This window comes from Talpa europaea (genome assembly GCF_964194135.1).
Source record: "Talpa europaea genome assembly, chromosome: 16".
Taxonomy (NCBI): Eukaryota; Metazoa; Chordata; class Mammalia; order Eulipotyphla; family Talpidae; genus Talpa; species Talpa europaea.
Window position 1 is genome coordinate 50,164,791 of NC_140084.1, and position 20,832 is coordinate 50,185,622.

Consider the following 20,832-nt stretch of genomic DNA (forward strand, 5'->3'; position numbering starts at 1 on the left):
CCATCTATGCTCTGGACAGCACCTCAAAATTGATTATGCAGCATAATTGTTTGGAAAGCTTGTTAAAGCGGGTTGCCAGGCCCAGAATTTGTGATTCAGTTTCTCTGTGGGGGGACTCAAAAGCATTTCCAATAGGCTTCCAGGTACCACACTTTGAGAACCACTGCTCTAGAAAATTCTCTATCAGTGGTTCTCAGATCAGCAGCATGATGTATTCTTAGGATTTTAAGAAATTGCCATTTCCCATCCCCAGAAGTTGATTTCATTGTTCCAAAGTAAGACAGTTCCTCCCCCTCCAAGGAGGAGTCAAGTTTGGGAACCATTACTCCGGATCCCTGTTATTCCAAGTGTGGTCAATCATCACCTAGGAAGATGCCAGAAAAGCACTCCCTGGAGCCCCCTGAATCGATCAATATTTCAGTAAATCCCCGAGATCCCCAAGGAGGCGCCCTGCTCCAGGGACCACAGTTTGAACAGTGAATCTCTAGGTCAGTAATTGAAATGCCAGCGAGCACAGGGTACACTGGACACCTTGTGGAAACTCAGATCAGGGAGTCACTTCTTTGAGTCTGTGGAAGTGGCAGTGTCAGAGCATGGCATGGTTACCGCAGTCTTTCTCCCTTGCCACAGGGGTGCGGTTCTTGTTCCAGTTTCCCTGTTTTCCCTCCAGCTGGAGATGGGCACACCTGGTGTCCCATCTTGACTGGGACGGTAGGCGATTGCCTCCATGGTTCATGAAAGCAGTGCCTCACAATAGCTACACACTAGCCATGCCTCGAATGTGTGCATTCATTCATTCATTCATTCATTCAGCAGGCGGTCAATGAACCTGCCTTCTTGCTGAGCATTGGGGATGCAGCATCCAGAGACGCTGACAATTAGAACGATGGCATATGTGCAGACATCATTCCGAGCGAACCGGTGTCTCTTGGGTACTCAGCAATTTCGTCAAGAAGTTTCTCCCCCTCAAAAAAGTCACGGAGCTGAGATCTGCAGGATTAGGAGGCGGGAACCGGGTAGTTCCTGTACCTTCTGCAGCGTCCTCACAACCCGGGGAAATGGGGTGGGAGGGAGGAGAGGGACGGGGCAGGCAGAGGGGAATTACCGCCCCATGGCCCTTCGCCGCTAGCCGCGAACAGCACCGAAACGCCTCCCAGCGATGTGGCTAGCGGGAGGTGCCAGCGCCCTGGGACGCCGTCTCGGGCTTCCTTCCTCCCGCAGGTACTGAACCGCAGGTGCGCCAAACGGGCGCTTGGAGGAAGACGGTGCCTTTGCGAGGCCGGAACGGACCTGCCTACCCTGCCTACCCAGAGATGAGGGATGAGCCCCCGTCCCGCGCCTCCGGCTACGCCCCGTTTCACACGCTTTGGCCGCCCGCGCGCCACGCCATTGGGCGAAGCGGGAAGGGTGACAGTCAGAGCCGACGACAGGAAGAGGGCGGGCCCTCCTGCTCGGCCCCGCCCCCGGGGCCCGCTTTGATTGGCAGGCGGCTTCAGCTCCGCCCCCGCGTTTAAGGCACCTGTCTGGCAGCCATTAGGTACGCGGCCTTTGACGCCCACTCTCCATGCCTTCCTCCGCTTTCTCCACCCACTTCCAAGATCAGCCAATGGCTCGGGACAGGGCAGACCGCCCCCGCGCGCAGGGCCAATTACAAACGGCCCTTCACTTGACGGGCGACTGCCCGCCCCTGATCAGTTTAACTCCTCCCCCCCGCCAATTGGTGCAGGACAGGGGGGCGGGTGCATCCAATCAGCACGACACGGGCCCCTTGACTGACGTGTTGGTCCTCGCGCTGGCGTGTTGTGCCCTGAGGCGGGAGGAGGAGGAGGAGGAGCGGAGACGAAAACCTGAACCAATCCTAGCAGCCTGCGCGGGAGGCCAATCGAACGCCGCGCCTTGGAGCGACTGCCCAATCCGGCAGAGAGGGCCGGCCGCATCCTTGACAAGAACCAATGGGGCACGCCCGAAGGGCTAGAGCGACGTGCGGCAGGAGCAATGAGAGGCCTATTTTCGGAGCTGGGGGGCGGGCCGGCGCCAGAGGCGAGAAGAGAGGAGGGGAGGCCTCCTCCGCCGCCGCCATCTTGGACCGGGCCCGGTCAGCTTCCGCGGAGCCATCGGCAGACGCCGCGGCCTCCCTTGAGCCCCGACCCCGTCTTCAGAACCACCCGGGCCCATTTACCCCCACCCCACTTCCGCTCCGCGCCGCTATCGCGATAGCACCCGGGCCTGGGGCGCGAGAAAAAGGCGGCGGGTGCTCGCCTCCCCCGCCTGTCGCGATACGCTCCTCAGCGGCGGCGCCAGCTCCTGTGGTGAGAGCGTCGGGCTCGACTGGGCCGGGCCCCTTCCCCTCCCCTGGCGCCCCGCCGCCGCCCCCGCGCCCCGCCGCCGCCTGTCGCGATATGGCCGCCCGCCGGCCGGCTCCTCCACGCCCCTCGGCCCCCGCGGCCCCGGCGACCCCCGCCCCGCGCGGCGGCCCGTGGGGTGTGCGCGGCGCCGCCCCTCTCCGCGGCGGGCTCGGCTCCCGGGCTGGAGGCGCCCCGGGCCCGAGGGCTGCATCCCCTTCCGCGGGGGGCGGCCGGGGCGGGGGCGGCGGGGCCGGGACCTGGCGGGCGGCGGGCCGGGTTCCCGGTCCCGGGGCGTCTCTGGTCCTTGGCGACGGGCCGGGGGCTGAGCTCCCCGGATGCGGGAACCCGCTCCACCGGGAGCCGGCGCAAAGTTTCCACTTCTTGGGCGTGCAGCTCGCCCCTCTCCGGGAGGAGCCCCCGGGCGGCGGCTGGCCCGGCCCCCGCCGCGGGACCCGGCACCCGGCACCGTCCTCCCCGCCGCCCGCCTTCTGATTCTGACCCGGCGTTTGGTCTCCGCCGCGCTTTCTGAGCAGAGCCCACCCGGGAGAGCCCTTGTCTGCCTGCCGGGTGCCGGCCCCCGGCTCCGGCCGGCCCAGGCCACTCGGGGGACGGGGGCCTGGGCAGCAACACCCCTGGGGTCAGGCGCCTGGGGAGGCTCAGCGTCCCCAGCGCCCGCTTTCTCTGTGCCGGTCTCGCTCTCGTGCGCCATACGAGCGCCCCTTTTCCTGAGCACCAGTCTCCCCTGCAGGGGCTGTCACACTCCCGCTCCCCAAGATTACTGCCGCGACCCTTTTGGGACAGGTGTTTTGACACCTTGTCCGCCGCACTCACCAGGAGGCTGTCACTTCTCTGTGGCTTCTACCCCCATTCACATCCTCCACTGCGGGTGACAGTCTTTTGTGGGGGCCAGTTCCTACGCCCCCCCCCCCCGCTGTCCTTCCCTCACTGGATGTGTGGTGGACACTAAGCACCTCTTGGTGTAAGGAGTAGTAGAGCTGGAGATCAGCCCTAGCCACACCCACTCTGCTGGAACCCCCTAGAATTGTCCCACTTCCTAGACCTGAGTTTCCTGGCCTTTCTGGCGCAGATTGTGGTTTTTCTCCAGGGTAAGGAAACTTTCTTGTGTTGCCTTCCCTCGGGTAAGGTTTCTGCCAGCCTTGGTAATGGAGTTGTGTGTTGTCTTCTCCAGCCTTCCTCTGTGGGGCAAAGGACCATCTCAGGAGTGGGTGTCAAGGACTAAAGTGCCAACAACCCTCCTGTGGTCTCCGTGTATGGGACTGAAGCTTCTGCCCGCTCTGGGGAGGCAGAGCTTCCTAGCTGTGGGTGCTGTGAGGTGTCCCTGACTTGAAAAGATCCCCCCACACACACTGTCGTCTTTCCTAGGACGATCCCTCCAGTGTAACTTTCCAAGGTGGGGTTCCCAGCCCTTGGTGTTGAACACCGCAGAGGGGTGGTAACTGTCCTCTTCCAGGGTTTCAGATTGTCTCTGTGGTGGGGCAGCACCCCTAGTTAAGGATTGCCCCTGGCCTCCCAGCAGCCCAGGTCTCCTCACTCCCATGGCGTAAGACTTCTCTAGGGACATGACAGCCCCCTGGATTGGACAGGGGTGGGGAGTAGCTGCGCTTCAGCCCTGCTTCTCTTTTTGGCTGCTTTGTGTGATGATGTCATCACCCCTCGGTGAGGTTTTGGGTGCTTTTTTATTGGTGGTGTCCCATCATTCCCTTCCTTTTAGGATTGTTGACTCCTGTGGGTCTGGCGCATGCTCCTCCCCCACCCTGGAACTTCTGGTTGCTTGCCTAGGCCAAGATTCCCAGCTTCCTTGGTGCTGTCTGAGCAGGTTGCCTGTCTCAGAGCAGGACTGCCTCGGTTCCTTATCCTGGGGACCTTGGTGGGTCCTTCTAGATCAGTGGGCTGCCAGCCCTGTACGCATGGATCTTGTCTGTGGTGGCCTCTCCAGCCCCAGCTTCCTTTCTCTCCGGCTCTTTGCTGGGGGGCCCTCGATGTGGAGTTTTTTTCTCAAGGGGCTGTGGCCTCTGTGACTGCAGCTCCTGCCCACGCTAGGCTACCTGTCTAGGGGTGAGGGCTCCGGGCCACGGCCCTTGCCCTGCTCCAGGGAGAAGTGGTCTCCCCCACGTCAGGTTGGTACTTTGAGGTTCTGTTGGAACCACCATCCCCCAAGCTCAGACTGCTCTCCCCTGAAATCTGCGTCCCGTGCTCCAGGACTGCCAGCTGCCCGGCTGTTCCCCTCTCGGGAGTGGGGCAGGAACTGCCTATGGGCTGGGTGTCCTGCCCACCCCCCTTAAGGAGAGCAGTGCGCTAGTAGGGGTAGGAACTGGGTGTTTGCTCTCTCCGGACTGAGCCCCTGTGATGGGCGCTTGGAGGTCAGTGAGAACAAGCTCTTGTTTAAGGTTCTTGTTCCCCTCCTTCCCCCCAGGGGTAGGGGCCTCTCTGTATTGGGGCTAAGACAGTTTGGGTCTATGTGCCTGCAGGACGTAGCATTGGGGCCAGGCCCCTAAGTGCCCACACGGCGCCTCCCATGAATCTCCTCTGTCAAGCTCTGTCCAGGCCCCCGAGGCTAGCATGTGGCTCTCGCCCTGACTGAGTGTGGCCGTTTCCCCAGCTGGTCTCTGGAGGACTGAGGGGTCACACCTACCTGCCGTGTAACAAATGGGCCCCTGTGGAGATCAGGGACAGCCTCCTGAGGGTGCAGGACCTGCCCTGGTCTCTGGGTCTCTTGTGCCCAGGTGTGCTGGATGTAGCCACCAGCCACGTGTGATTTTAAACTGAAAGTGGAAATTCTGTCCTTCTGTTTTGTGGCCACACTGCAAATGTCCAGTGGTCGATAGCAAACTCTCCACCCTCTTAGACTGCTGCTCTCAAGCTGTTGCCTTGCCTGTGGGTGAGACCCTGTGGGTATGCCTCACCTGGGGTTGGCATGCTGTCCTGGGATGGCCTTGCGCTGGGTCTGTAGGGTGGCAGCTCCTCCAGTGTCAGAGCGTCATGTTTGCAGTATAGGCCCCCTCTGTGGGATGGCCTCTGCTGGCACCACAGGCGTTCTCTTGGCATAACTGTCTCTCTCCATAGTACCCGTATGTCCCCTGGTCTCAGTGTCAGGCCTTCACGTATGTGACAGCGCCCTGGGTTGGACAGGGGTGGGGAGTAGCTGCGCCTCAGCCCTGCTTCTCTTTGGCCTCTGTGTGATGATGTCATCGCCCCTTGGGTGAAGTTTTGGGGGCTTTTTTTCTTTTTATCCATACCTGGCTTCTACCCTAGGCTAACGCTCCTGTTACCTCCCCTTTTAGCTTAGTCCCCTGTAGGTTGCCAATACCTTCCTTTAGGGTGAAGTTGCTGCTCTGAGTATCGAGTATTTGCTGGGTTACGTTTCCCAAGCCTAAATCATCAGTCTTCTGATGCGTAATTCCTTCCGGTTGCAGGTCAGCTCACTCACAGCTAAGGCCCCCTTTTCACTCTCTTGTCTTTGTAAGAGTCGTCTTCTCCCGGCCTTCTCTTGGGTGTGATCTTCTGCCCCCAGACCTCTATAACCCTTCTGGGTAAGGTTCTTTAGGTTAAGGATGTTCTTTTAAGATTCTGTCCCAGAATAAACTCGTTGCGGGCTGAGGCCCTCTTCTGCTTGAGATCCAGCCCGACCTCCCTCCGGCCTCCTCTACAGCCCATATACATATGCATGTGTGTGTGCGCAGCCGTGCGCTGTGGGTTCTCTTTGTCCCTTGGGGTGTCTGAGAGGATAATCTCCACTGATATGTCTAGGGATAGCCTTTCCCCTGGTGTATCTGAGGGGATAACCTTACCCCTGATGTGCCTGAGAGGACAGCCTTACCCCTGATGTGTCTGAGGGGATACCTCTGCCAGAATTCTGGTCACCTGTGTCCCTGATTCCTATAGGCAGTGTGGTTCCTAATACTTTCATCCCCAGCAGTCGGCTGTGGGCAGTGATGGGTTCCTGCTCGAAACTGCATTTGAGTGTCCTCTGGGGAAAAGGTACTCCGTGCTCTAGGAGTTGTCCGCTTTGTGGGTCAGAGGCACACAAAAAGTATCTTTTCAGCAGATTTCTGGGGTTCTTCTGTGGGTACTTGAGGCAGTATAGGGAGAACTGGGCCTCGTCTTTGTCATTAGATAGAAAATACATCTTTACGATTCCACATGGCCCACTGTCCCCAGCCTAGTCCATGTCTGGGTTCGGACTAGGGACTAACTGTACTCCTTCCTGATTCTTGCAGCAGCGTCTGTCTTCAAGGGAGTATGAAGAGAGGGCGTCTGTAGGGCAGGGAAGATGGCGGACAAGCGCAAACTCCAGGGTATGATGAGGTGGACTGCCCACTGCCCTCAGATCTCCTCTTGGATGCCTGCTTCCCAGACAGGCCTCTAATAGCCTGCCTTCCTCCCTGGCCAGGTGAGATTGATCGCTGCCTCAAGAAAGTGTCCGAGGGTGTGGAGCAGTTTGAAGATATCTGGCAGAAGGTAAGTGCCCGGGCACCCCCAAAACACTGGGTCTCTAGGAGGAGAGCATAGCAAATGCCTCCCCTCTGGGTGTCAGCCAGAATGGGGTACTGTGTGTCCAGGTACTGAGGACCTAGGAGGAGCAGTTCGGGTGGGTTTGGGGGAGAGAGCCTGGAGCTTGACCTCTGGAGTGTGTGCGGGGCAGCCAGCCCCAGCCTGATGCCGGGATTCTCTCCCCCCAGCTCCACAATGCAGCCAATGCGAACCAGAAAGAAAAGTATGAGGCTGACCTGAAGAAGGAGATTAAGAAGCTTCAAGTGAGGGGGCTGGAGCCTGGATTCCTGTGTCCTGAGGGTGGAGGGAGCAGGGAGAAGAAGGGTTGGAGGCCTCAGTTCCGAGTCTTAAGGAAGTCTGTCCCATCTGCAGCGGCTGAGGGACCAGATCAAGACATGGGTGGCATCCAACGAGATCAAGGACAAGAGGCAGCTCATAGATAACCGCAAGCTCATTGAGACGGTAGGCGCCCAGGGCCTGGTGGTCAGATTCCTGGGTCCCCAGAGGGCAGAGGTAGGACAGCCAGACTTCAGAGGTCCTGAGAAGAGCAAGGTCCCTGCGCCAAGGGAAGGGGAGAGGTGACGGGCTTGGCGCCGAGTGGGATCAGGTTTGCACGTCCACTGGCCCTTGGCCAGCTCCTCTCCTGCCCGCGGGAGCCCCCTGCCAACTGCACTCTCCACAGCAAATGGAACGGTTCAAAGTTGTGGAACGAGAGACCAAAACCAAAGCCTATAGCAAGGAGGGCCTGGGCCTGGCCCAGAAGGTGGACCCCGCCCAGAAGGAGAAGGAAGAGGTCGGCCAGTGGCTCACGGTGTGTTGGGGTGGAGGAGAGAAGGTGGGTGCGGTCCCTGAGCCAGGATGTGAAGGCACTCTGGCTAACCTCTTCTCCCCACCCCCTCCCTGCCCACCCCCAGAATACCATCGACACACTGAACATGCAGGTGGACCAGTTTGAGAGTGAAGTGGAGTCACTGTCAGTGCAGACACGCAAGAAGAAGGGTGACAAGGATGTGAGTGGGGGGACCCAGCACTCAGACGACGTAGACAGGCTGGCAAGCAGGAGGGGCTAGCTCTTTGGGCCTGTGGGAGTTGGGGGTCTGAGCTCCTGAGGAAGCCAGGCTTGCACTGGGGTAAGGGATTCAAGAGGCAGGATGGAGGGGTGTGGTGCAGGGAGGAGGCGGGCCCCCTCAGTGCTCCACCTTGGTGTCTGGGCACAGAGTGGGACCATCGGGAAGAGGAGGGCTTGGAGGGGGTTGCTGAGTGGAAGGGTGAGCACCATGGGCAGACAGGTCAGGGTTTGAAGCTGTGGCCCCACAGTCCTAGATGGGAGGCCCCAGGACTTCGGGAGGGCTTAATAAGGGTACACGGGCCATGTGGAGAAGTGTTTTCATTGGCCTAAGGAGTTCAGTAGTCCGGACGTGCCGGAGGCTGCGTGCTGTAACCTGGACTCCCAGAGACCTAGAGCTATAGGCTGTGGGTCTGGAGGGGTGCAGACTGTTTACCTGTTGGCACGGGAAATACAGGGAGCAAGAGCGGGCAGGGGCTGCCTCAAGATGTAGGAGGTGGACCAGAGTGTGGGGGTCTCAGACTGAGGGTTGGGGGACCATGAGCTTGGGGAGGAAATAAAATAGGTCCTCACAGAGAGGGAGGATTTGATATTGGAGCTGAAATGTCAGACCTTAAAGGGACTGGGCTAGGGATGGGAGTCAGGCACCTGGAGTGCCTCAGAGCTTGACTTCTGAATGTGGGCTCCCTTAGGGCCCATAGGTGGGGAACCACAGGGATGACAAAGATTACAAGCCTCCCGGACCCCCACGGGGGAGCCCTCTTTGTCACTGCTAGGGCAGACCAGGAGTGGTGTGTGCATCTACCAGAAGGCGGTCAGACCTGGTGGGTGGCTCAGCAGTTAGGTGGAGACTGCATGGAGAGTTGGGGGCAGTCAGGTGTTGTAGGGTGGCGCTGGGGCATCTCAGGAGGGGTGCCTGAGGGCTGGGCAGACACCACACTGCTCAGGGCCGGAGGGGTTGGAGTGGGCCCCTGGGCCTCACAGGGTCAGGGACTGAGGACGGGTTCTGTGGGGCAGGCGGGGTTGGGCAGGTGTCCTGCGGCCCCTGAGCCTGGCCCTGGGCTCGCCAGCAGAAGCAGGACCGGATTGAGGGCTTGAAGCGGCACATCGAGAAGCACCGCTACCACGTGCGCATGCTGGAGACCATCCTGCGCATGCTGGACAACGACTCCATCCTGGTGGACGCCATCCGCAAGATCAAGGACGATGTCGAGTACTATGTCGACTCATCCCAGGATCCTGACTTTGAGGAGAATGAGTTCCTCTATGACGACCTGGACCTCGAGGACATTCGTGAGGCCGGGGACTGACCTGGAGCACACAGGGCGGGGTGGGCTTGGGGGCGGGCGCCAGCCCGGCTAAGCACGCCCCCCTGCCCCCACAGCACAGGCGCTGGTCGCCACCTCCCCCCCCAGCCATAGTCACATGGAGGATGAGATCTTCAACCAGTCCAGCAGCACACCCACCTCGACCACCTCCAGCTCCCCCATCCCACCCAGTCCAGCCAACTGCACCACGGTGAGGAGGCGCAGGCCACAGCGGTGTGCTTGGGCCAGGGCCTCAGACGGCCGAAAAGCAGGGTGGGCACGTGTCTCATCATCAGGATTCTCCACCCAAGTGCTGGAGAGATTGGGGATCCCAGCGAGCCAGAGCCACGTGTGGGTCCTGGGTTTGGTGGCGGAGGGAATGGTGAAGGGACCCGAGGAAGCAGGGGTCAGGTTGGGCTCCCTGAGGACAGCAGGTTCCTAGACTCTGCGGGGCCTGGCAGTGACGCCGGCTCCTGGGCTGCAGGATTTAGGCTTCCGTAGAGATCAGAGCCTAGGTATTTGCGTCACTTTGGGGCCCACGGCCTGTCAGCCAGGTCCAGCTGATGCAGGTCACGTGGTGCCTGACAGTGCCTCCTTCCCACCTTAGGAGAACTCTGAGGATGACAAGAAGAGGGGACGCTCGACGGATAGTGAAGTCAGCCAGGTGGGTCCAGTGGTGCAGACAGGATGGTCACTCATTCATCGGTTCCCTGAAGCCTGTCTGGGCACGAGTGTGGGGCTTTGGGGACAGATGTGTCAGGAGGCAGTGCTGCCCTGGGGGCCTGCCGAGTTACAGGGGCAGGCATGGCCCACAGGTGCTGTGGTGGGGAGGCACGGGTGCCTCAGACCTTGGTGGGCGCTCAGGGGGTGCTGCCCCCGAGGGGTCGTAAGCAAGTGGAGTCTGCGCACAGGAGAAGGGGCCGCTCCTGGCCTAGGCAGTGGATGCTTGCTTGCTGGCTTCCTGAGTGAGAGCTTAGAAGTGAGCAGGGGTGCAGACTGAGGGGCCCAGACCTGGGGATCAACTCCGAAAGGGTCCAACTCGCCTGAGTGGTTACAGGTCAAAAATCAGACAGGTTTTTAAATTACTTTGCTAGTTTAACTGAAGTAATGTTGATTCTAGTGTTACGTGGGTCTCAGGCACGCGTGGTAAGTCGGTCTCTGTCTGGACCACCTTGGGATCACGTCCTGTCCATCCTCAACACATTGAGCCTTTGACCCGATTTAACCCAGTCCTTCCCCCTCTGGGTACCCCTAGTTAGGTCTCATCGCCTAACAGTTCATTGTTTTCTGTGGTTCGGGGTCAAGCAGGTGTCCTGGGGTGGGGGCTTGTCAAGGCCTGGGCTTCACTGAGTGTCAGAGAGGAAGCGTTCTGCGGAGTGTCTTTCTCCGAATCCCTTGGGTCCTCTTGACAGCTCCCGCCTCAGGGAACTGCTGCATGAGAACCATGTGCTTAGGTGGGCCCTCTGAGGCCCCTGAGGCTGGGGTGGGATCTGTGAGCAGGCAGGTCTGGTGCCAGGAAGGAGTCAGCTGTGAATCCCACTTGGTGCCCATGAGTCAGGGGGACCATCGGGAAGCAGTGAGGACAGCAGCCCGAGGGGGTCCGCAGCAGCGGGGTGCCGTGCGCATATGCTGCGGCCTCTGCCTGCTGGTGTTGATGGGTGGCTGGCGGCCCCAGGAACTGGCTTCGTGGCCCTCAAGTGTCGTTCACAATGACCAAAAGGTTTTCTGCTGTCTCCCTCCTGCACGCTGGCCGACAGCTCACCGCGTCCCTGGGATGTAGAGGCTGTGGCTGTGGTTGGAGTGGGTGGTTTCTTGTGCCTACAGCGGGCTGTGTGTCACGGCCTGGAGAGACAGCATGGGGACACGTGGGGCAGGCGTGGGGACCGGTGTGAGCTAGAGTGCACCTGAGGGGTGTGCACCTGGACTCAGGAGGGGGAGGAGACCACCCAGGCCTCAGAGGGGAGGCAGCCTGGGCAGCCAGGTGGAGCGGTGAGGAGTGTATGCCGGAGGCCCTCACTGTCGTCTCTCCCCACCAGTCTCCAGCCAAAAACGGCTCCAAGCCAGTCCACAGCAGCCAGCACCCTCAGTCCCCAGCCGTGCCGCCCAGCTACTCCTCTGGTCCCTCGCCTGCTGCTCCCCTGAGCACCAACTCTGGCAACAATGGGGCCCCCACCCCCACAGCACCCCCAAGTGCTCTGGGCCCGAAGGCCAGTCCAGCCCCCAGCCACAACTCAGGCACCCCTGCCCCTTACGCCCAAGCTGTGGCCCCACCTGCTCCCAGTGGGCCCAGCACTGCCCAGCCCCGGCCCCCCAGCGTCCAGCCCGGTGGGGGCGGCGGCAGTGGAGGCGGCAGTGGCAGCAGCAGTAGCAGCAGTGGCGGTGGAGGCACCGGCAAGCAGAATGGCGCCACCAGTAAGTAGGGAGGCTGGCGGGGAGGCACCCAGGGTGCTCGTGATGGCCTCCTTCATGCTGTCTCTCTCGCAGGTTACAGCTCAGTGGTGGCAGACATCCCGGCAGAGGTGGTGCTTAGCAGCAGTGGGGGCAACAACACTGGCAGCCAGGCTCTGGGCCCCCCAACGGGCCCCCACAACACACCTTCCAGCACCTCGTGAGTGTCTGACCTCGGCAGAGTCGGAGGCGGGGATTTGGCACAGACTGGGGTTGCCCTGATGGAGGCCACATCTCCAGGATACAGGCCCTGCCCTTGCCAGTTGGGCCTTCCCCCCCCGGTCAGGTGCTCCATTCCCACTTCTTTCTGGCTGGGACATTTGCTCTTGGGAATGTTAGAGACACCCCTTGTCCAGTGGGCTTGCTGTCAGGGCCCGTGTCCTTGGTGCTGGATGGCACAGCTTTTCTTTCTGGAGGAGCCCTAGTCTTCCACCGCCTCCCCGTGTCTGCTCCCTTCCCCAGGCTCACCTGCTCCGTTGGTGGGCTCAGTGTCCACTTCTCCCAATAGACGATCCCAAGTTCCCTTCCTCCCAGATAGCCTCAAACCTGCGTCCAGCCATTCCATCAGGAGAGCCCGACCTCCTGTGTGGCGTGTAGGGAGGACCTGGGCCACCTCACCCAGGCTCTCGGGGAGCCACCCCAAGAGGCATCTGCCTGCAGCTCTCTAGCCAAGGTGGATGATTTCACGATTGGAACGTTCACTTCTCACACCTCTGCGGATCACTCCAGAAGGCCTGTCCCCTAGTGAACCTCTCAGGAGCCATCCCCTCCTTTGTCCTTGGGCCCTGTGTGCGCTCTGGAGCGTCCTGAGACCCCTCTCTGCCTGCCACCTCCCAGCACCACTTGACTTGACGGGCTCTGGGGAAGGTCTCAAAGGCTGGTTCCACCTTTGCTCAGAACCCCGCTCTCCATCTGTGTCCCTCATACTGCCCCCGGCAGGGCCTGTCTCTGCATTCTTCTGTGTGACCCTGCCCCTGACCTCCCAGGCCTTTCCACCCTGCTCTCAGCGACCCTCCTCTGAAGACGACTCCCCTTCTCCCCAGGAAGGAACCCAGTGCGGCAGCCCCAACGGGGGCTGGGGGCGTTGCCCCAGGCTCAGGGAACAACTCTGGGGGACCCAGCCTCCTAGTGCCACTTCCCGTGAACCCTCCCAGTTCCCCAACACCCAGCTTCAGTGAGGCCAAGACGGCCGGCGCCCTGCTCAACGGCCCTCCGCAGTTCAGCACCGCCCCGGAGATCAAGGTGGGCCTCCTGTGTCCTGGACTGCAGCTTTGCACTGAATGTTCCTGTCCCTCCAGGCCGCTACCTGCCCTCTCCACCCCTGGCACTGTCCCTCTGGCCTGTCTCCACACACTTGCTCTTCCTTTGGGTCTTCCTTTGCCCGCCATCCCCTCCCTCTGCTCTCTGGGGGGCCTCCCCCACTCCGCTGGACTGTCGCCCTGCTCCTTTGCTCTCTGGGTTTGCACCGTCATCTCCCTTCTCCTAAGACGTAACCGTGCTTCTTGCTGCACCTGGGCCACTCTCCAGCTCATCTTCCCTTTTCCTTGACGTACCTAAGTCCCGAGTCAAGGTGACCTCCGGGGCCCCTCCTGGTTATGTGCTGTGCTGGGAAGGAGGCAGTGGGGGCATGGTGGTCCCGCGGGCACATCTGGCCCAACTTGGGAGATGGCCCTGCAAGGCTTGGGGCGGTGGGGCCCAGGGCAGCTGGGGTCAGTGTCAGAGGAAGTAGCGCTGCCCACCTGGCAGTAAGACAGGAGGGAGGAGGTGCAGGGCTGCAGGCCGTGGTGGGGGTCCTGAGGCCCAGGATGTGTTGGGGGGCTGTTTCCAGGCCAGTGTGCTGTGACCCGGGTTCACGGGAGGCAGGGCGAGTGCGCCCAGCTGCCCAGCTCTCGAGTGCTGCCTTCGTCTAGAGCACGCACACACACCCCCCTCACACACGGTGTCTTTGGAAGCTAAGTGGCCCTTGAAGGCTCTTAGAACAGTTTCCACCCCACAGTGAAGACATTCTCAGAGTACGGTGCACAGGAAATTTGCGGTGTGTGCATTTTTCTGGAGAAGGGGGTCCGTAGCTTTGAGAGTCTCAGAAGTGGTGCAGCCATCGGAAGAGTGACCTAAAGGCTGGGCCACGGGCCTGGAACACGTCTGACAGAAAGGACACGATCAGATGTTGGCACAGTCCCTAGGGCTTTGAGTATGGGGCGGTGGGGCATGAACACTTGGGCTGTTGGGACTTGGGGAAGACAGGAAGGGACCCCTCCAGAGTGGGGAAACTGTTTAGACCTGGTGGGTCCCTGGTACCTGAGGCGGGTGGCCCAGCCTGTTCTACCAAGCAGGGGAGTGGGGGTGGAGGTGGAGGGAGCCTGCCTGAGACAGAGAGGAGAGCGCAGCCCCTGGGTCTTGGCAGTGTCGCAGCTGGCCAGTGTGTTGGTGTTCCCTGGGGTGCACTCAGGAGCGGGTACCACAGGATCTGGAGACACACAGCAGCAGCTTTTTCTGCGCGTTGTAATGTGCTGGATGTGTTTAGCATCATCCAGCAAGACCACACACGGCGTGCACCACTATTGGGGGTGTTGGTGCCTGGCTTCCCTTGCTGTTGCAGTGCTTTGGTGAACATCCTTATTTGCAGACGGCTACACGTTCTCTGGGCCTGAGGCCAGGCATTGCTTCCCTCTACAGGCCCCCGAACCTCTGAGCTCTTTGAAGTCCATGGCAGAGCGGGCGGCCATCAGCTCTGGCATCGAGGACCCTGTGCCAACACTGCACCTGACTGAGCGAGGTGAGGGTCCGGGCACGGTGGGTGTGGACCAGCAAGGAGGGCTTGGTCCTGAGCTGGCCTCACCTGAGGGGCCTGGCCCCACCCCTCCCTGCAGACATCATATTGAGCAGCACGTCGGCCCCTCCAGCCTCGGCCCAGCCACCCCTCCAGCTGTCAGAGGTGAACATACCGCTCTCGTTGGGGGTGTGTCCACTGGGACCTGTGCCCCTCACTAAGGAGCAGCTCTACCAGCAGGCCATGGAAGAGGCCGCCTGGCACCACATGCCCCATCCCTCAGACTCCGAGCGTATCCGGTAAGGGAACATAGGAGGGGCAGGACCGGGAACCTGAGGGAGGAGTCTGGACTGGGGGTCTGGCTGCCGGGCAATGTTTCAGGAGTGCGTGCTGGGCTCAGAGAACAATGGGCATCAGCATGGGTCTCTACACAGCAGTGGGGACTGAGCAGACCGAGTGGAGGTAATCAGGTGCTCCCAGCCTACAGGCTGTGCTGGGACATGGGACGGGTGGCTAGTGGGCACACGCGCCAATGCTGCTATTCCCCTGCAGGCAGTACCTCCCCCGGAATCCCTGTCCGACGCCCCCCTACCACCACCAGATGCCACCCCCGCATTCGGACACTGTGGAGTTCTACCAGCGCCTGTCAACCGAGACGCTCTTCTTCATCTTCTACTATCTGGAGGTACAGCAGGGCCCCCGGGGCAGCCTCGGCACCCCCGGCTTCGCCGCCACCGCCGCCGTTCCCCCTCGGGCTAGAGGGGTGAGGTGGGTGTCCCACTGCGGCCACCGGGACCAAACCCCTACCCTGTCCCCCAGACCTGGACCCGACCAAACCAAACCTGCCCCAGGCCCCACTTCAGTGAGCTAGGTCAGTCCACCAGGGCCTGCAGCCCCCACCCTGCTAGGTCCCAGCTGTCCCTGCAGGTGCTCAGTGCACATTCTTAGGCCTCTGTGGAACCCCCCCAGGGAGCTGTCTAAACCGGCTCCCTTAGCTCCCCTCACACAGTAGTTTCTTTTTGCAAGTCTCTGAAAGCCATTCCCTCTTCAGTCTCATGTTTCTTCTGGCCAGCATCGGTATGTTTTGTGCCCCAGGCCCATCCAGCCTAACCTCCATCTGTGGTGGGGCCCAGGTTCAGCCCTGGTGCCCTGGCCCCCTCCCCATTCAGGGGCCTGCTAATCCCTGCTCTGCCCTTCCTTCCCCAGGGCACTAAGGCACAGTACCTGGCAGCCAAGGCCCTGAAGAAGCAGTCGTGGCGATTCCACACCAAGTACATGATGTGGTTCCAGAGGCATGAGGAGCCCAAGACCATCACTGATGAGTTTGAGCAGGTGAGGGCCCCTTCCCATACCCCACACCCCTGACCTCAGGGGGTAGTCAGGGGAAGAGTTCCCCCTGCACCCCAGCTCATTCTCTCAGGCCCACCGCTCTGCCTGGGACATGGTCTCGTCCTTGTGCACCTGGCTGGTTCCTTGTCCCGTCAGCCCCAACCCAGCCCCCCTCGGCCTACACCTCCGTTAGCACGAGCAGGTGTGGTGTCTCCTGCCCGAGCCTCGGCTCCCTTGCACAGTGCCTGAGACTGGCTCTTGTCCCACAAGTCCCCAGCAGAGCGGGGGCTTGGCAGACACAAAAGGGAAAGCTGGTTCATTGATTGAACCTCCCGTTGGCACAACACTCTGGGGCCAGGCCACCTGGGTTTGAACCCAGATCTCACTGGTAACCTTGGGCGTTACTTGCAGCTGTCTGTTTCCTTCTCTGTAAATATGGGGTGATAGGACTGGGTACCTGCAGTCATGAGGATTAAACGAGTTAATAACATGTGAGTGCTCAGTGCTGCCTGCTACCTAGTGAGCGTCACGGACGTTACGTCTCGTTTCAGATTACTGTTAGTTGGTGCGTCCACGGTGGATTTTTCCACCAGCTACTCACCTGCCAAGTACCAGACAGTCCTATCCTCAGGGCTCAGTCCCTTCCCCTTGCCTCATTCAAGTTCTTGGAGCGTTTCAGACTAACCCTCATGGCGAGGCCAGCTCTGCTCCCACTTACGTCCTGACACTAAATGCAGCCTCCTGTCCCACCCTGGTTTGGTCCGAGTCATCCTCCACTTTAGTACATTTCAAAGTCCCACACCGCACTACACCCTCACCAAGAAAACCCCCATCCCCAGAGTTTTCTCCTGAGCCCCTTCCACTCTAGGGTGGTGTCATGTCTCAACGTTTCTCGAAGACTAAATGCTAGGACATGTCAAATGCTCGGTAGCCCAAAAAGCCGCAGGAGTCTTGATCATCCGTGGAAGACTCAGTACATGTATCCAGGTCAAGGCCTCGCTCTCAGCCTTGGGACCTTGGGCACGACCTCTGCAGCTTCTCCAGCAGGCTGGTCACATCTCCCACCCAAGAAGAGCACTGCAGGGAGAAGCTGGCCCAGCCAGGCCTTAGGAACTGTCCCTTGTCTCAGTTGGCCCAGATCCCCGGCCACCTCTTCGTCCACTCACTGACCGCCTTCTCCCCTGGCCAGGGCACCTACATCTACTTTGACTACGAGAAGTGGGGCCAGCGGAAGAAGGAAGGCTTCACCTTTGAGTACCGCTACCTGGAGGACCGGGACCTCCAGTGACACCGGCCCCTCCCACTGCCCTCCCCTCTCCCCCGCATGCTGATCCCCCTGCCCAGGTGAGGGCCCTGCCCTGGAAGACAGGGGTGGCCCTAGGCCTTGGGGCAGTCCCCTCCCCCAGGAAGCAGGGAGGGGGCTGGGAGGCTTTCTCCTCTCAGCCCCATCCTGGGGGGGCGAGGGCTGCCCCCTCCTCCCCTCCCCAGTGAGGGACATTTTTTGGTAAACCTATTTTCATTTTGGAAAATATTTATGAATAAATAGTTTTATATGAAGGCTGGCGGCAGCGGCCTCTCCTGTACCCACCCCAGAACTCAGTGAGCAAGCGGGGCTTCCTGTCGGCGGGGCCGCCGGGCCAGCTGGGGATTGAACTGGGAATTGTATCGCCTGCGACGATCATCTGTCTCCTCTTCTGGCTGGTCTTCCTGGGGCACTCTGCCTCTGACCCCAGCCAGCAGGGCCTCAGCCCGAGCCCTCTCGGCTGCTTCCCGCCGAAGACGTTCAGCTCGGAGCTGCTCTAGGGAAGGGGATCTAGGGGGAAGAGAAGCCAGGTCAGAAATAGGTCCTCCAGACCCCCTGCCTGCCTCTTAGTTGATGAAACTTGCAGGTGAGACCCCTCACCCATGTACAAGGATCAGGGCCTCCCTTTCTGCAATCCTGTGTTCACCCGTCTTTTCAATTGGGTGTCCCTCCCTAACCCAGCTGTAGGATACCAAGCACCATCTGGGCCTCAGTCTCTCATATAGGAAACAACAGTCCACTCTGGTACACAAGCCCTTTTACTCTAACCCTGTTCTCAAACTCTGGTCTAAAAGTAGAGGATCCCAAAGAGCTGTCTCGGTTTTATCTGCCATGTTTGGCGTATTAGGAAACTTGAGAAATCTTAAAAACACAAGTACATGCTCCCCTGGCTGCTCTGACAAGCAGGAACAAACCCCTCTGCGCTTAACAAATCTGAGAAGGTTGGATGGTGTTATGGAAACAGGCTTGAACGCCTCTGCAGGGAAGTCGGGCACAGTGGGGGTCAACAGGCCACATTCTTAGAACCACTCACCCAGTCAGCTCCTGGCCTAGTGCCTTCAGCTCACAGTCTTCCCTCGGGGCCTATAAAACCACCCCCCAGGCCTGGAACCCAGCTTCCTGCTTACGCTTTAGGCTGCTGTTTCTCAGGTGCCCACTTTTCTTTCCTGCTGCGACTCCCATTGTCACTGCTGGGCCTTCTTTTCTTCCCCAAATGTTTCTGCATCTCCCGCAGAGGGTCTAGGTGGTTCTTGATTTTGTCATCTCGACTCGGGCCAGATGGGACACCCCCTCGCTCTGGAGGAAGCTGGTACCAAGGGGGCTGGGTCTGGGCTTCCGCTGCACTCTGTCCCAGGTACGTCAGGATGCCCAGAGCTTTCTCTTGCTTCTCCTAAGAGAATTAGAAAATAGAAGTGAGTGTAAAGTTCAAGTGTATCTTCCTTGGGAGCCCTGGATGGGGATACTCAAGGCTGCTGGAGAGGCCAAAGCAGTCACTGAGCCAACTGCCAGGAATGGGGACACAACAGATCAGCATAGATGGGGTCCTGCCCTGTGGGCATGGCAGGTTCTATAACAGCCCAGAAAAGGGAGGACAGGGCAGGAGATGCAACTTGGGAGACACTTGGAGAAAACCTGAAAAGCAAAGCAGAGGAGTGACTGATGTGAGAAGGCCAGTGCCGAGTTCGATGGGAAATAAATCCCTGTGAGCCAGGGAGTGGCAGGGCCTAATTTAAATTCTGACAAGTTCTTACCACCTCCCAACCAAATCGCTGTGGGGGTTGCCACCAGAGTGGAGACCTCTGGGGGCTCCAGCATCTACTGAGCCCGGTGCAGGCCTGGATGGCAGTAACAGAAGCTTCCTGACTACAGTTCACGTTCTCCACAATCTCTGTCAGCCTGCTTGCTCCCCACATGCATGGTGTCACAACCTGAGGTACTCTCCCTGCTGATGAAGTGGGCTCAGCCAGCTTACTTTTTCCTGGCGCTTTTCTTCCTCATACTCTTTATTGCCTCTGGTCACCCCCTTGCCATCTTCCAGCAGCTCCCGGAAGAGGTCCACGGGGCCAAAACTTGAGCCTCCCGCCTCTGCTGCTGCAAGCTCAGGTACCGGGTTCTGATGCCTGGCTTTCTTCCGAAGGAATTCTGTGCGAGCCTGGAGGGAAAAGAAATGAGGCAGTACACTGAGAGCCAAGATGGGATTCAACTTAACTGCAAATCTAGTGCAAACCACAGGAAATCTCAGTCCATGATGCTGGGGGCTACAGGAAGCAGAGGTACTGTGAGCCCAGAAGGATCCATGTCCCCAGTTGGTGAGAGTGGAGTAAGGGAATGCCTGGGTTTGTAAGCTGCAGATCAAACAAACAGTAAGCCAGAGGGGTTCCCAGCCCCTGTAACACAGTAAGAACAGCTGTGAAGGCAGCCAAAATACATTTCAGGTCAAGCGATTTCTATTCCAGACAGTTCTAAGTCAGCCCGGAAAAATCTGAGCTGCTACGGATATATTAATTTTTAAAATCCGTACCACCACACAGACAGCGTCGAGGATCACGTTACCTGAAAGGACGGAGAGCTAAGTGTAAACGGAACACGTTAGGCGCTATAAAGAAAGTCTCTGGCAATGGTGGTGGTGGGGGGGGGGGTCAGGGAACAGTCTCCCCAGATGGGGCGGGGCTGGCTGTCCCACTGTGGTCCCTGCAAAGTGGCTTCCTCTCTCTGGCACCATCTCATGTCTCTGCCTAATGACCCCCGCGCCTTTACAGGAACGAACGGCGCTTGAGAGAATCCGCCAAGTCAAGCACTTTGCACGGGGTGAGCGCACAGTACAGGGGCTCAACAAACGGGGGTGCAAACCAAAAAAACCGGTCTCAGTTTCCTCGAACTGCCCGAGGGTTCACGTACACTCGCAACGAGTCCCTTATCAAGCTCCTACTCTGTGCCACGTGCTGCTCTGGCGACGGGAAGCACACGCGTGAAGGAAACCGAGGCGCGAGGCGGTCGAGGGGGTGTCGGCGCAGGTGGTCGCAGGTCCCCGGCCCCGACATCCGCACCGGGCGCCCCGCGCTTGCGCGCACCCCCACTTCCGGCCCCCACGACGCGCCTGCGCGCTCCGCCCGGGCGCCCCGCCGCCGCGCCGCCGCGCCTACCTCCTGCTGAGCGAGCAGCACCCTGCGTTCGCGCTCCTTCTCCTCCTCCCGGGCCTGGGCCTCGTCACGCCGCACGCGGGCCACATTGTCCTTGTTCCGGACGTGCCAGCTCTTCTTGGGCAAGATATTCATGGCGCCGGAGGAGTCCGCGGCCTGGCAGGACCGCCTCCCGGCACTTCCGATTGGTGAGGCGCGGCCCCGTCCCGCCGCTCCCCCCTCGCCCGGGATTGGCCCGGGCCCGCTGGCACGCCCCCTGCGGGTGCGGGGCGGGTTGATTGGCTGAGAAGCCCCCTCCCTTCGCCAGGATCTCGCGTGGCTCTGATGTTGCCTAGCGACGGCCTCCTCCCGCGGGTCTGAGTCAATCACTAGTGGCCCTGCCCCCGACGCTAGCGGGCTCGGCTGCCGATTGGCTGGCTCGCCTGCCGGTCTCCCTGCCCACCATCTCATTGGCCTGTGCCCCTCGGACTTCCGTGCGCAAGTTTGAGAGCCCGCTCGGACGCCTCAGCGCTGTTTATTGACGCTGGGAGGACAGACACTGGACAGGGACTTGGGGGCCCTGGAACTCTCCGAATCGCAGGGTTGGAAGGGCGCGGGCCTTCTCCGGTTGTG

The 20,832-nt window shown here is 60.2% G+C and overlaps 2 protein-coding genes across 2 annotated transcripts; one reads left to right on the forward strand and one right to left on the reverse strand.

Annotated features, from left to right (window-relative positions):
• Positions 1-6,636: 6,636 nt before the first annotated feature.
• On the forward strand, positions 6,637-17,352 carry CNOT3 (CCR4-NOT transcription complex subunit 3; the record flags this gene model as incomplete). Its single annotated transcript, XM_084257136.1, has 17 exons — positions 6,637-6,661; positions 6,757-6,824; positions 7,046-7,120; positions 7,230-7,319; positions 7,540-7,668; positions 7,772-7,867; positions 8,997-9,216; positions 9,308-9,441; positions 9,838-9,894; positions 11,267-11,642; positions 11,715-11,838; positions 12,722-12,920; positions 14,355-14,454; positions 14,549-14,747; positions 15,001-15,133; positions 15,655-15,780; positions 16,967-17,352. The coding sequence occupies 17 exons, from the start codon at positions 6,637-6,639 to the stop codon at positions 17,063-17,065; spliced, it is 2,250 nt and encodes a 749-aa protein (XP_084113262.1). The 3' UTR covers positions 17,066-17,352.
• A 21-nt stretch (positions 17,353-17,373) lies between these two features.
• On the reverse strand, positions 17,374-20,355 carry LENG1 (leukocyte receptor cluster member 1; the record flags this gene model as incomplete). The annotated part of the gene is made up of 4 exons (XM_084257137.1): positions 17,374-17,590; positions 18,208-18,470; positions 19,053-19,232; positions 20,224-20,355. 4 exons carry the CDS (start codon positions 20,353-20,355, stop codon positions 17,374-17,376), a joined length of 792 nt encoding a protein of 263 aa, XP_084113263.1.
• Between the last annotated feature and the right edge of the window lie 477 nt (positions 20,356-20,832).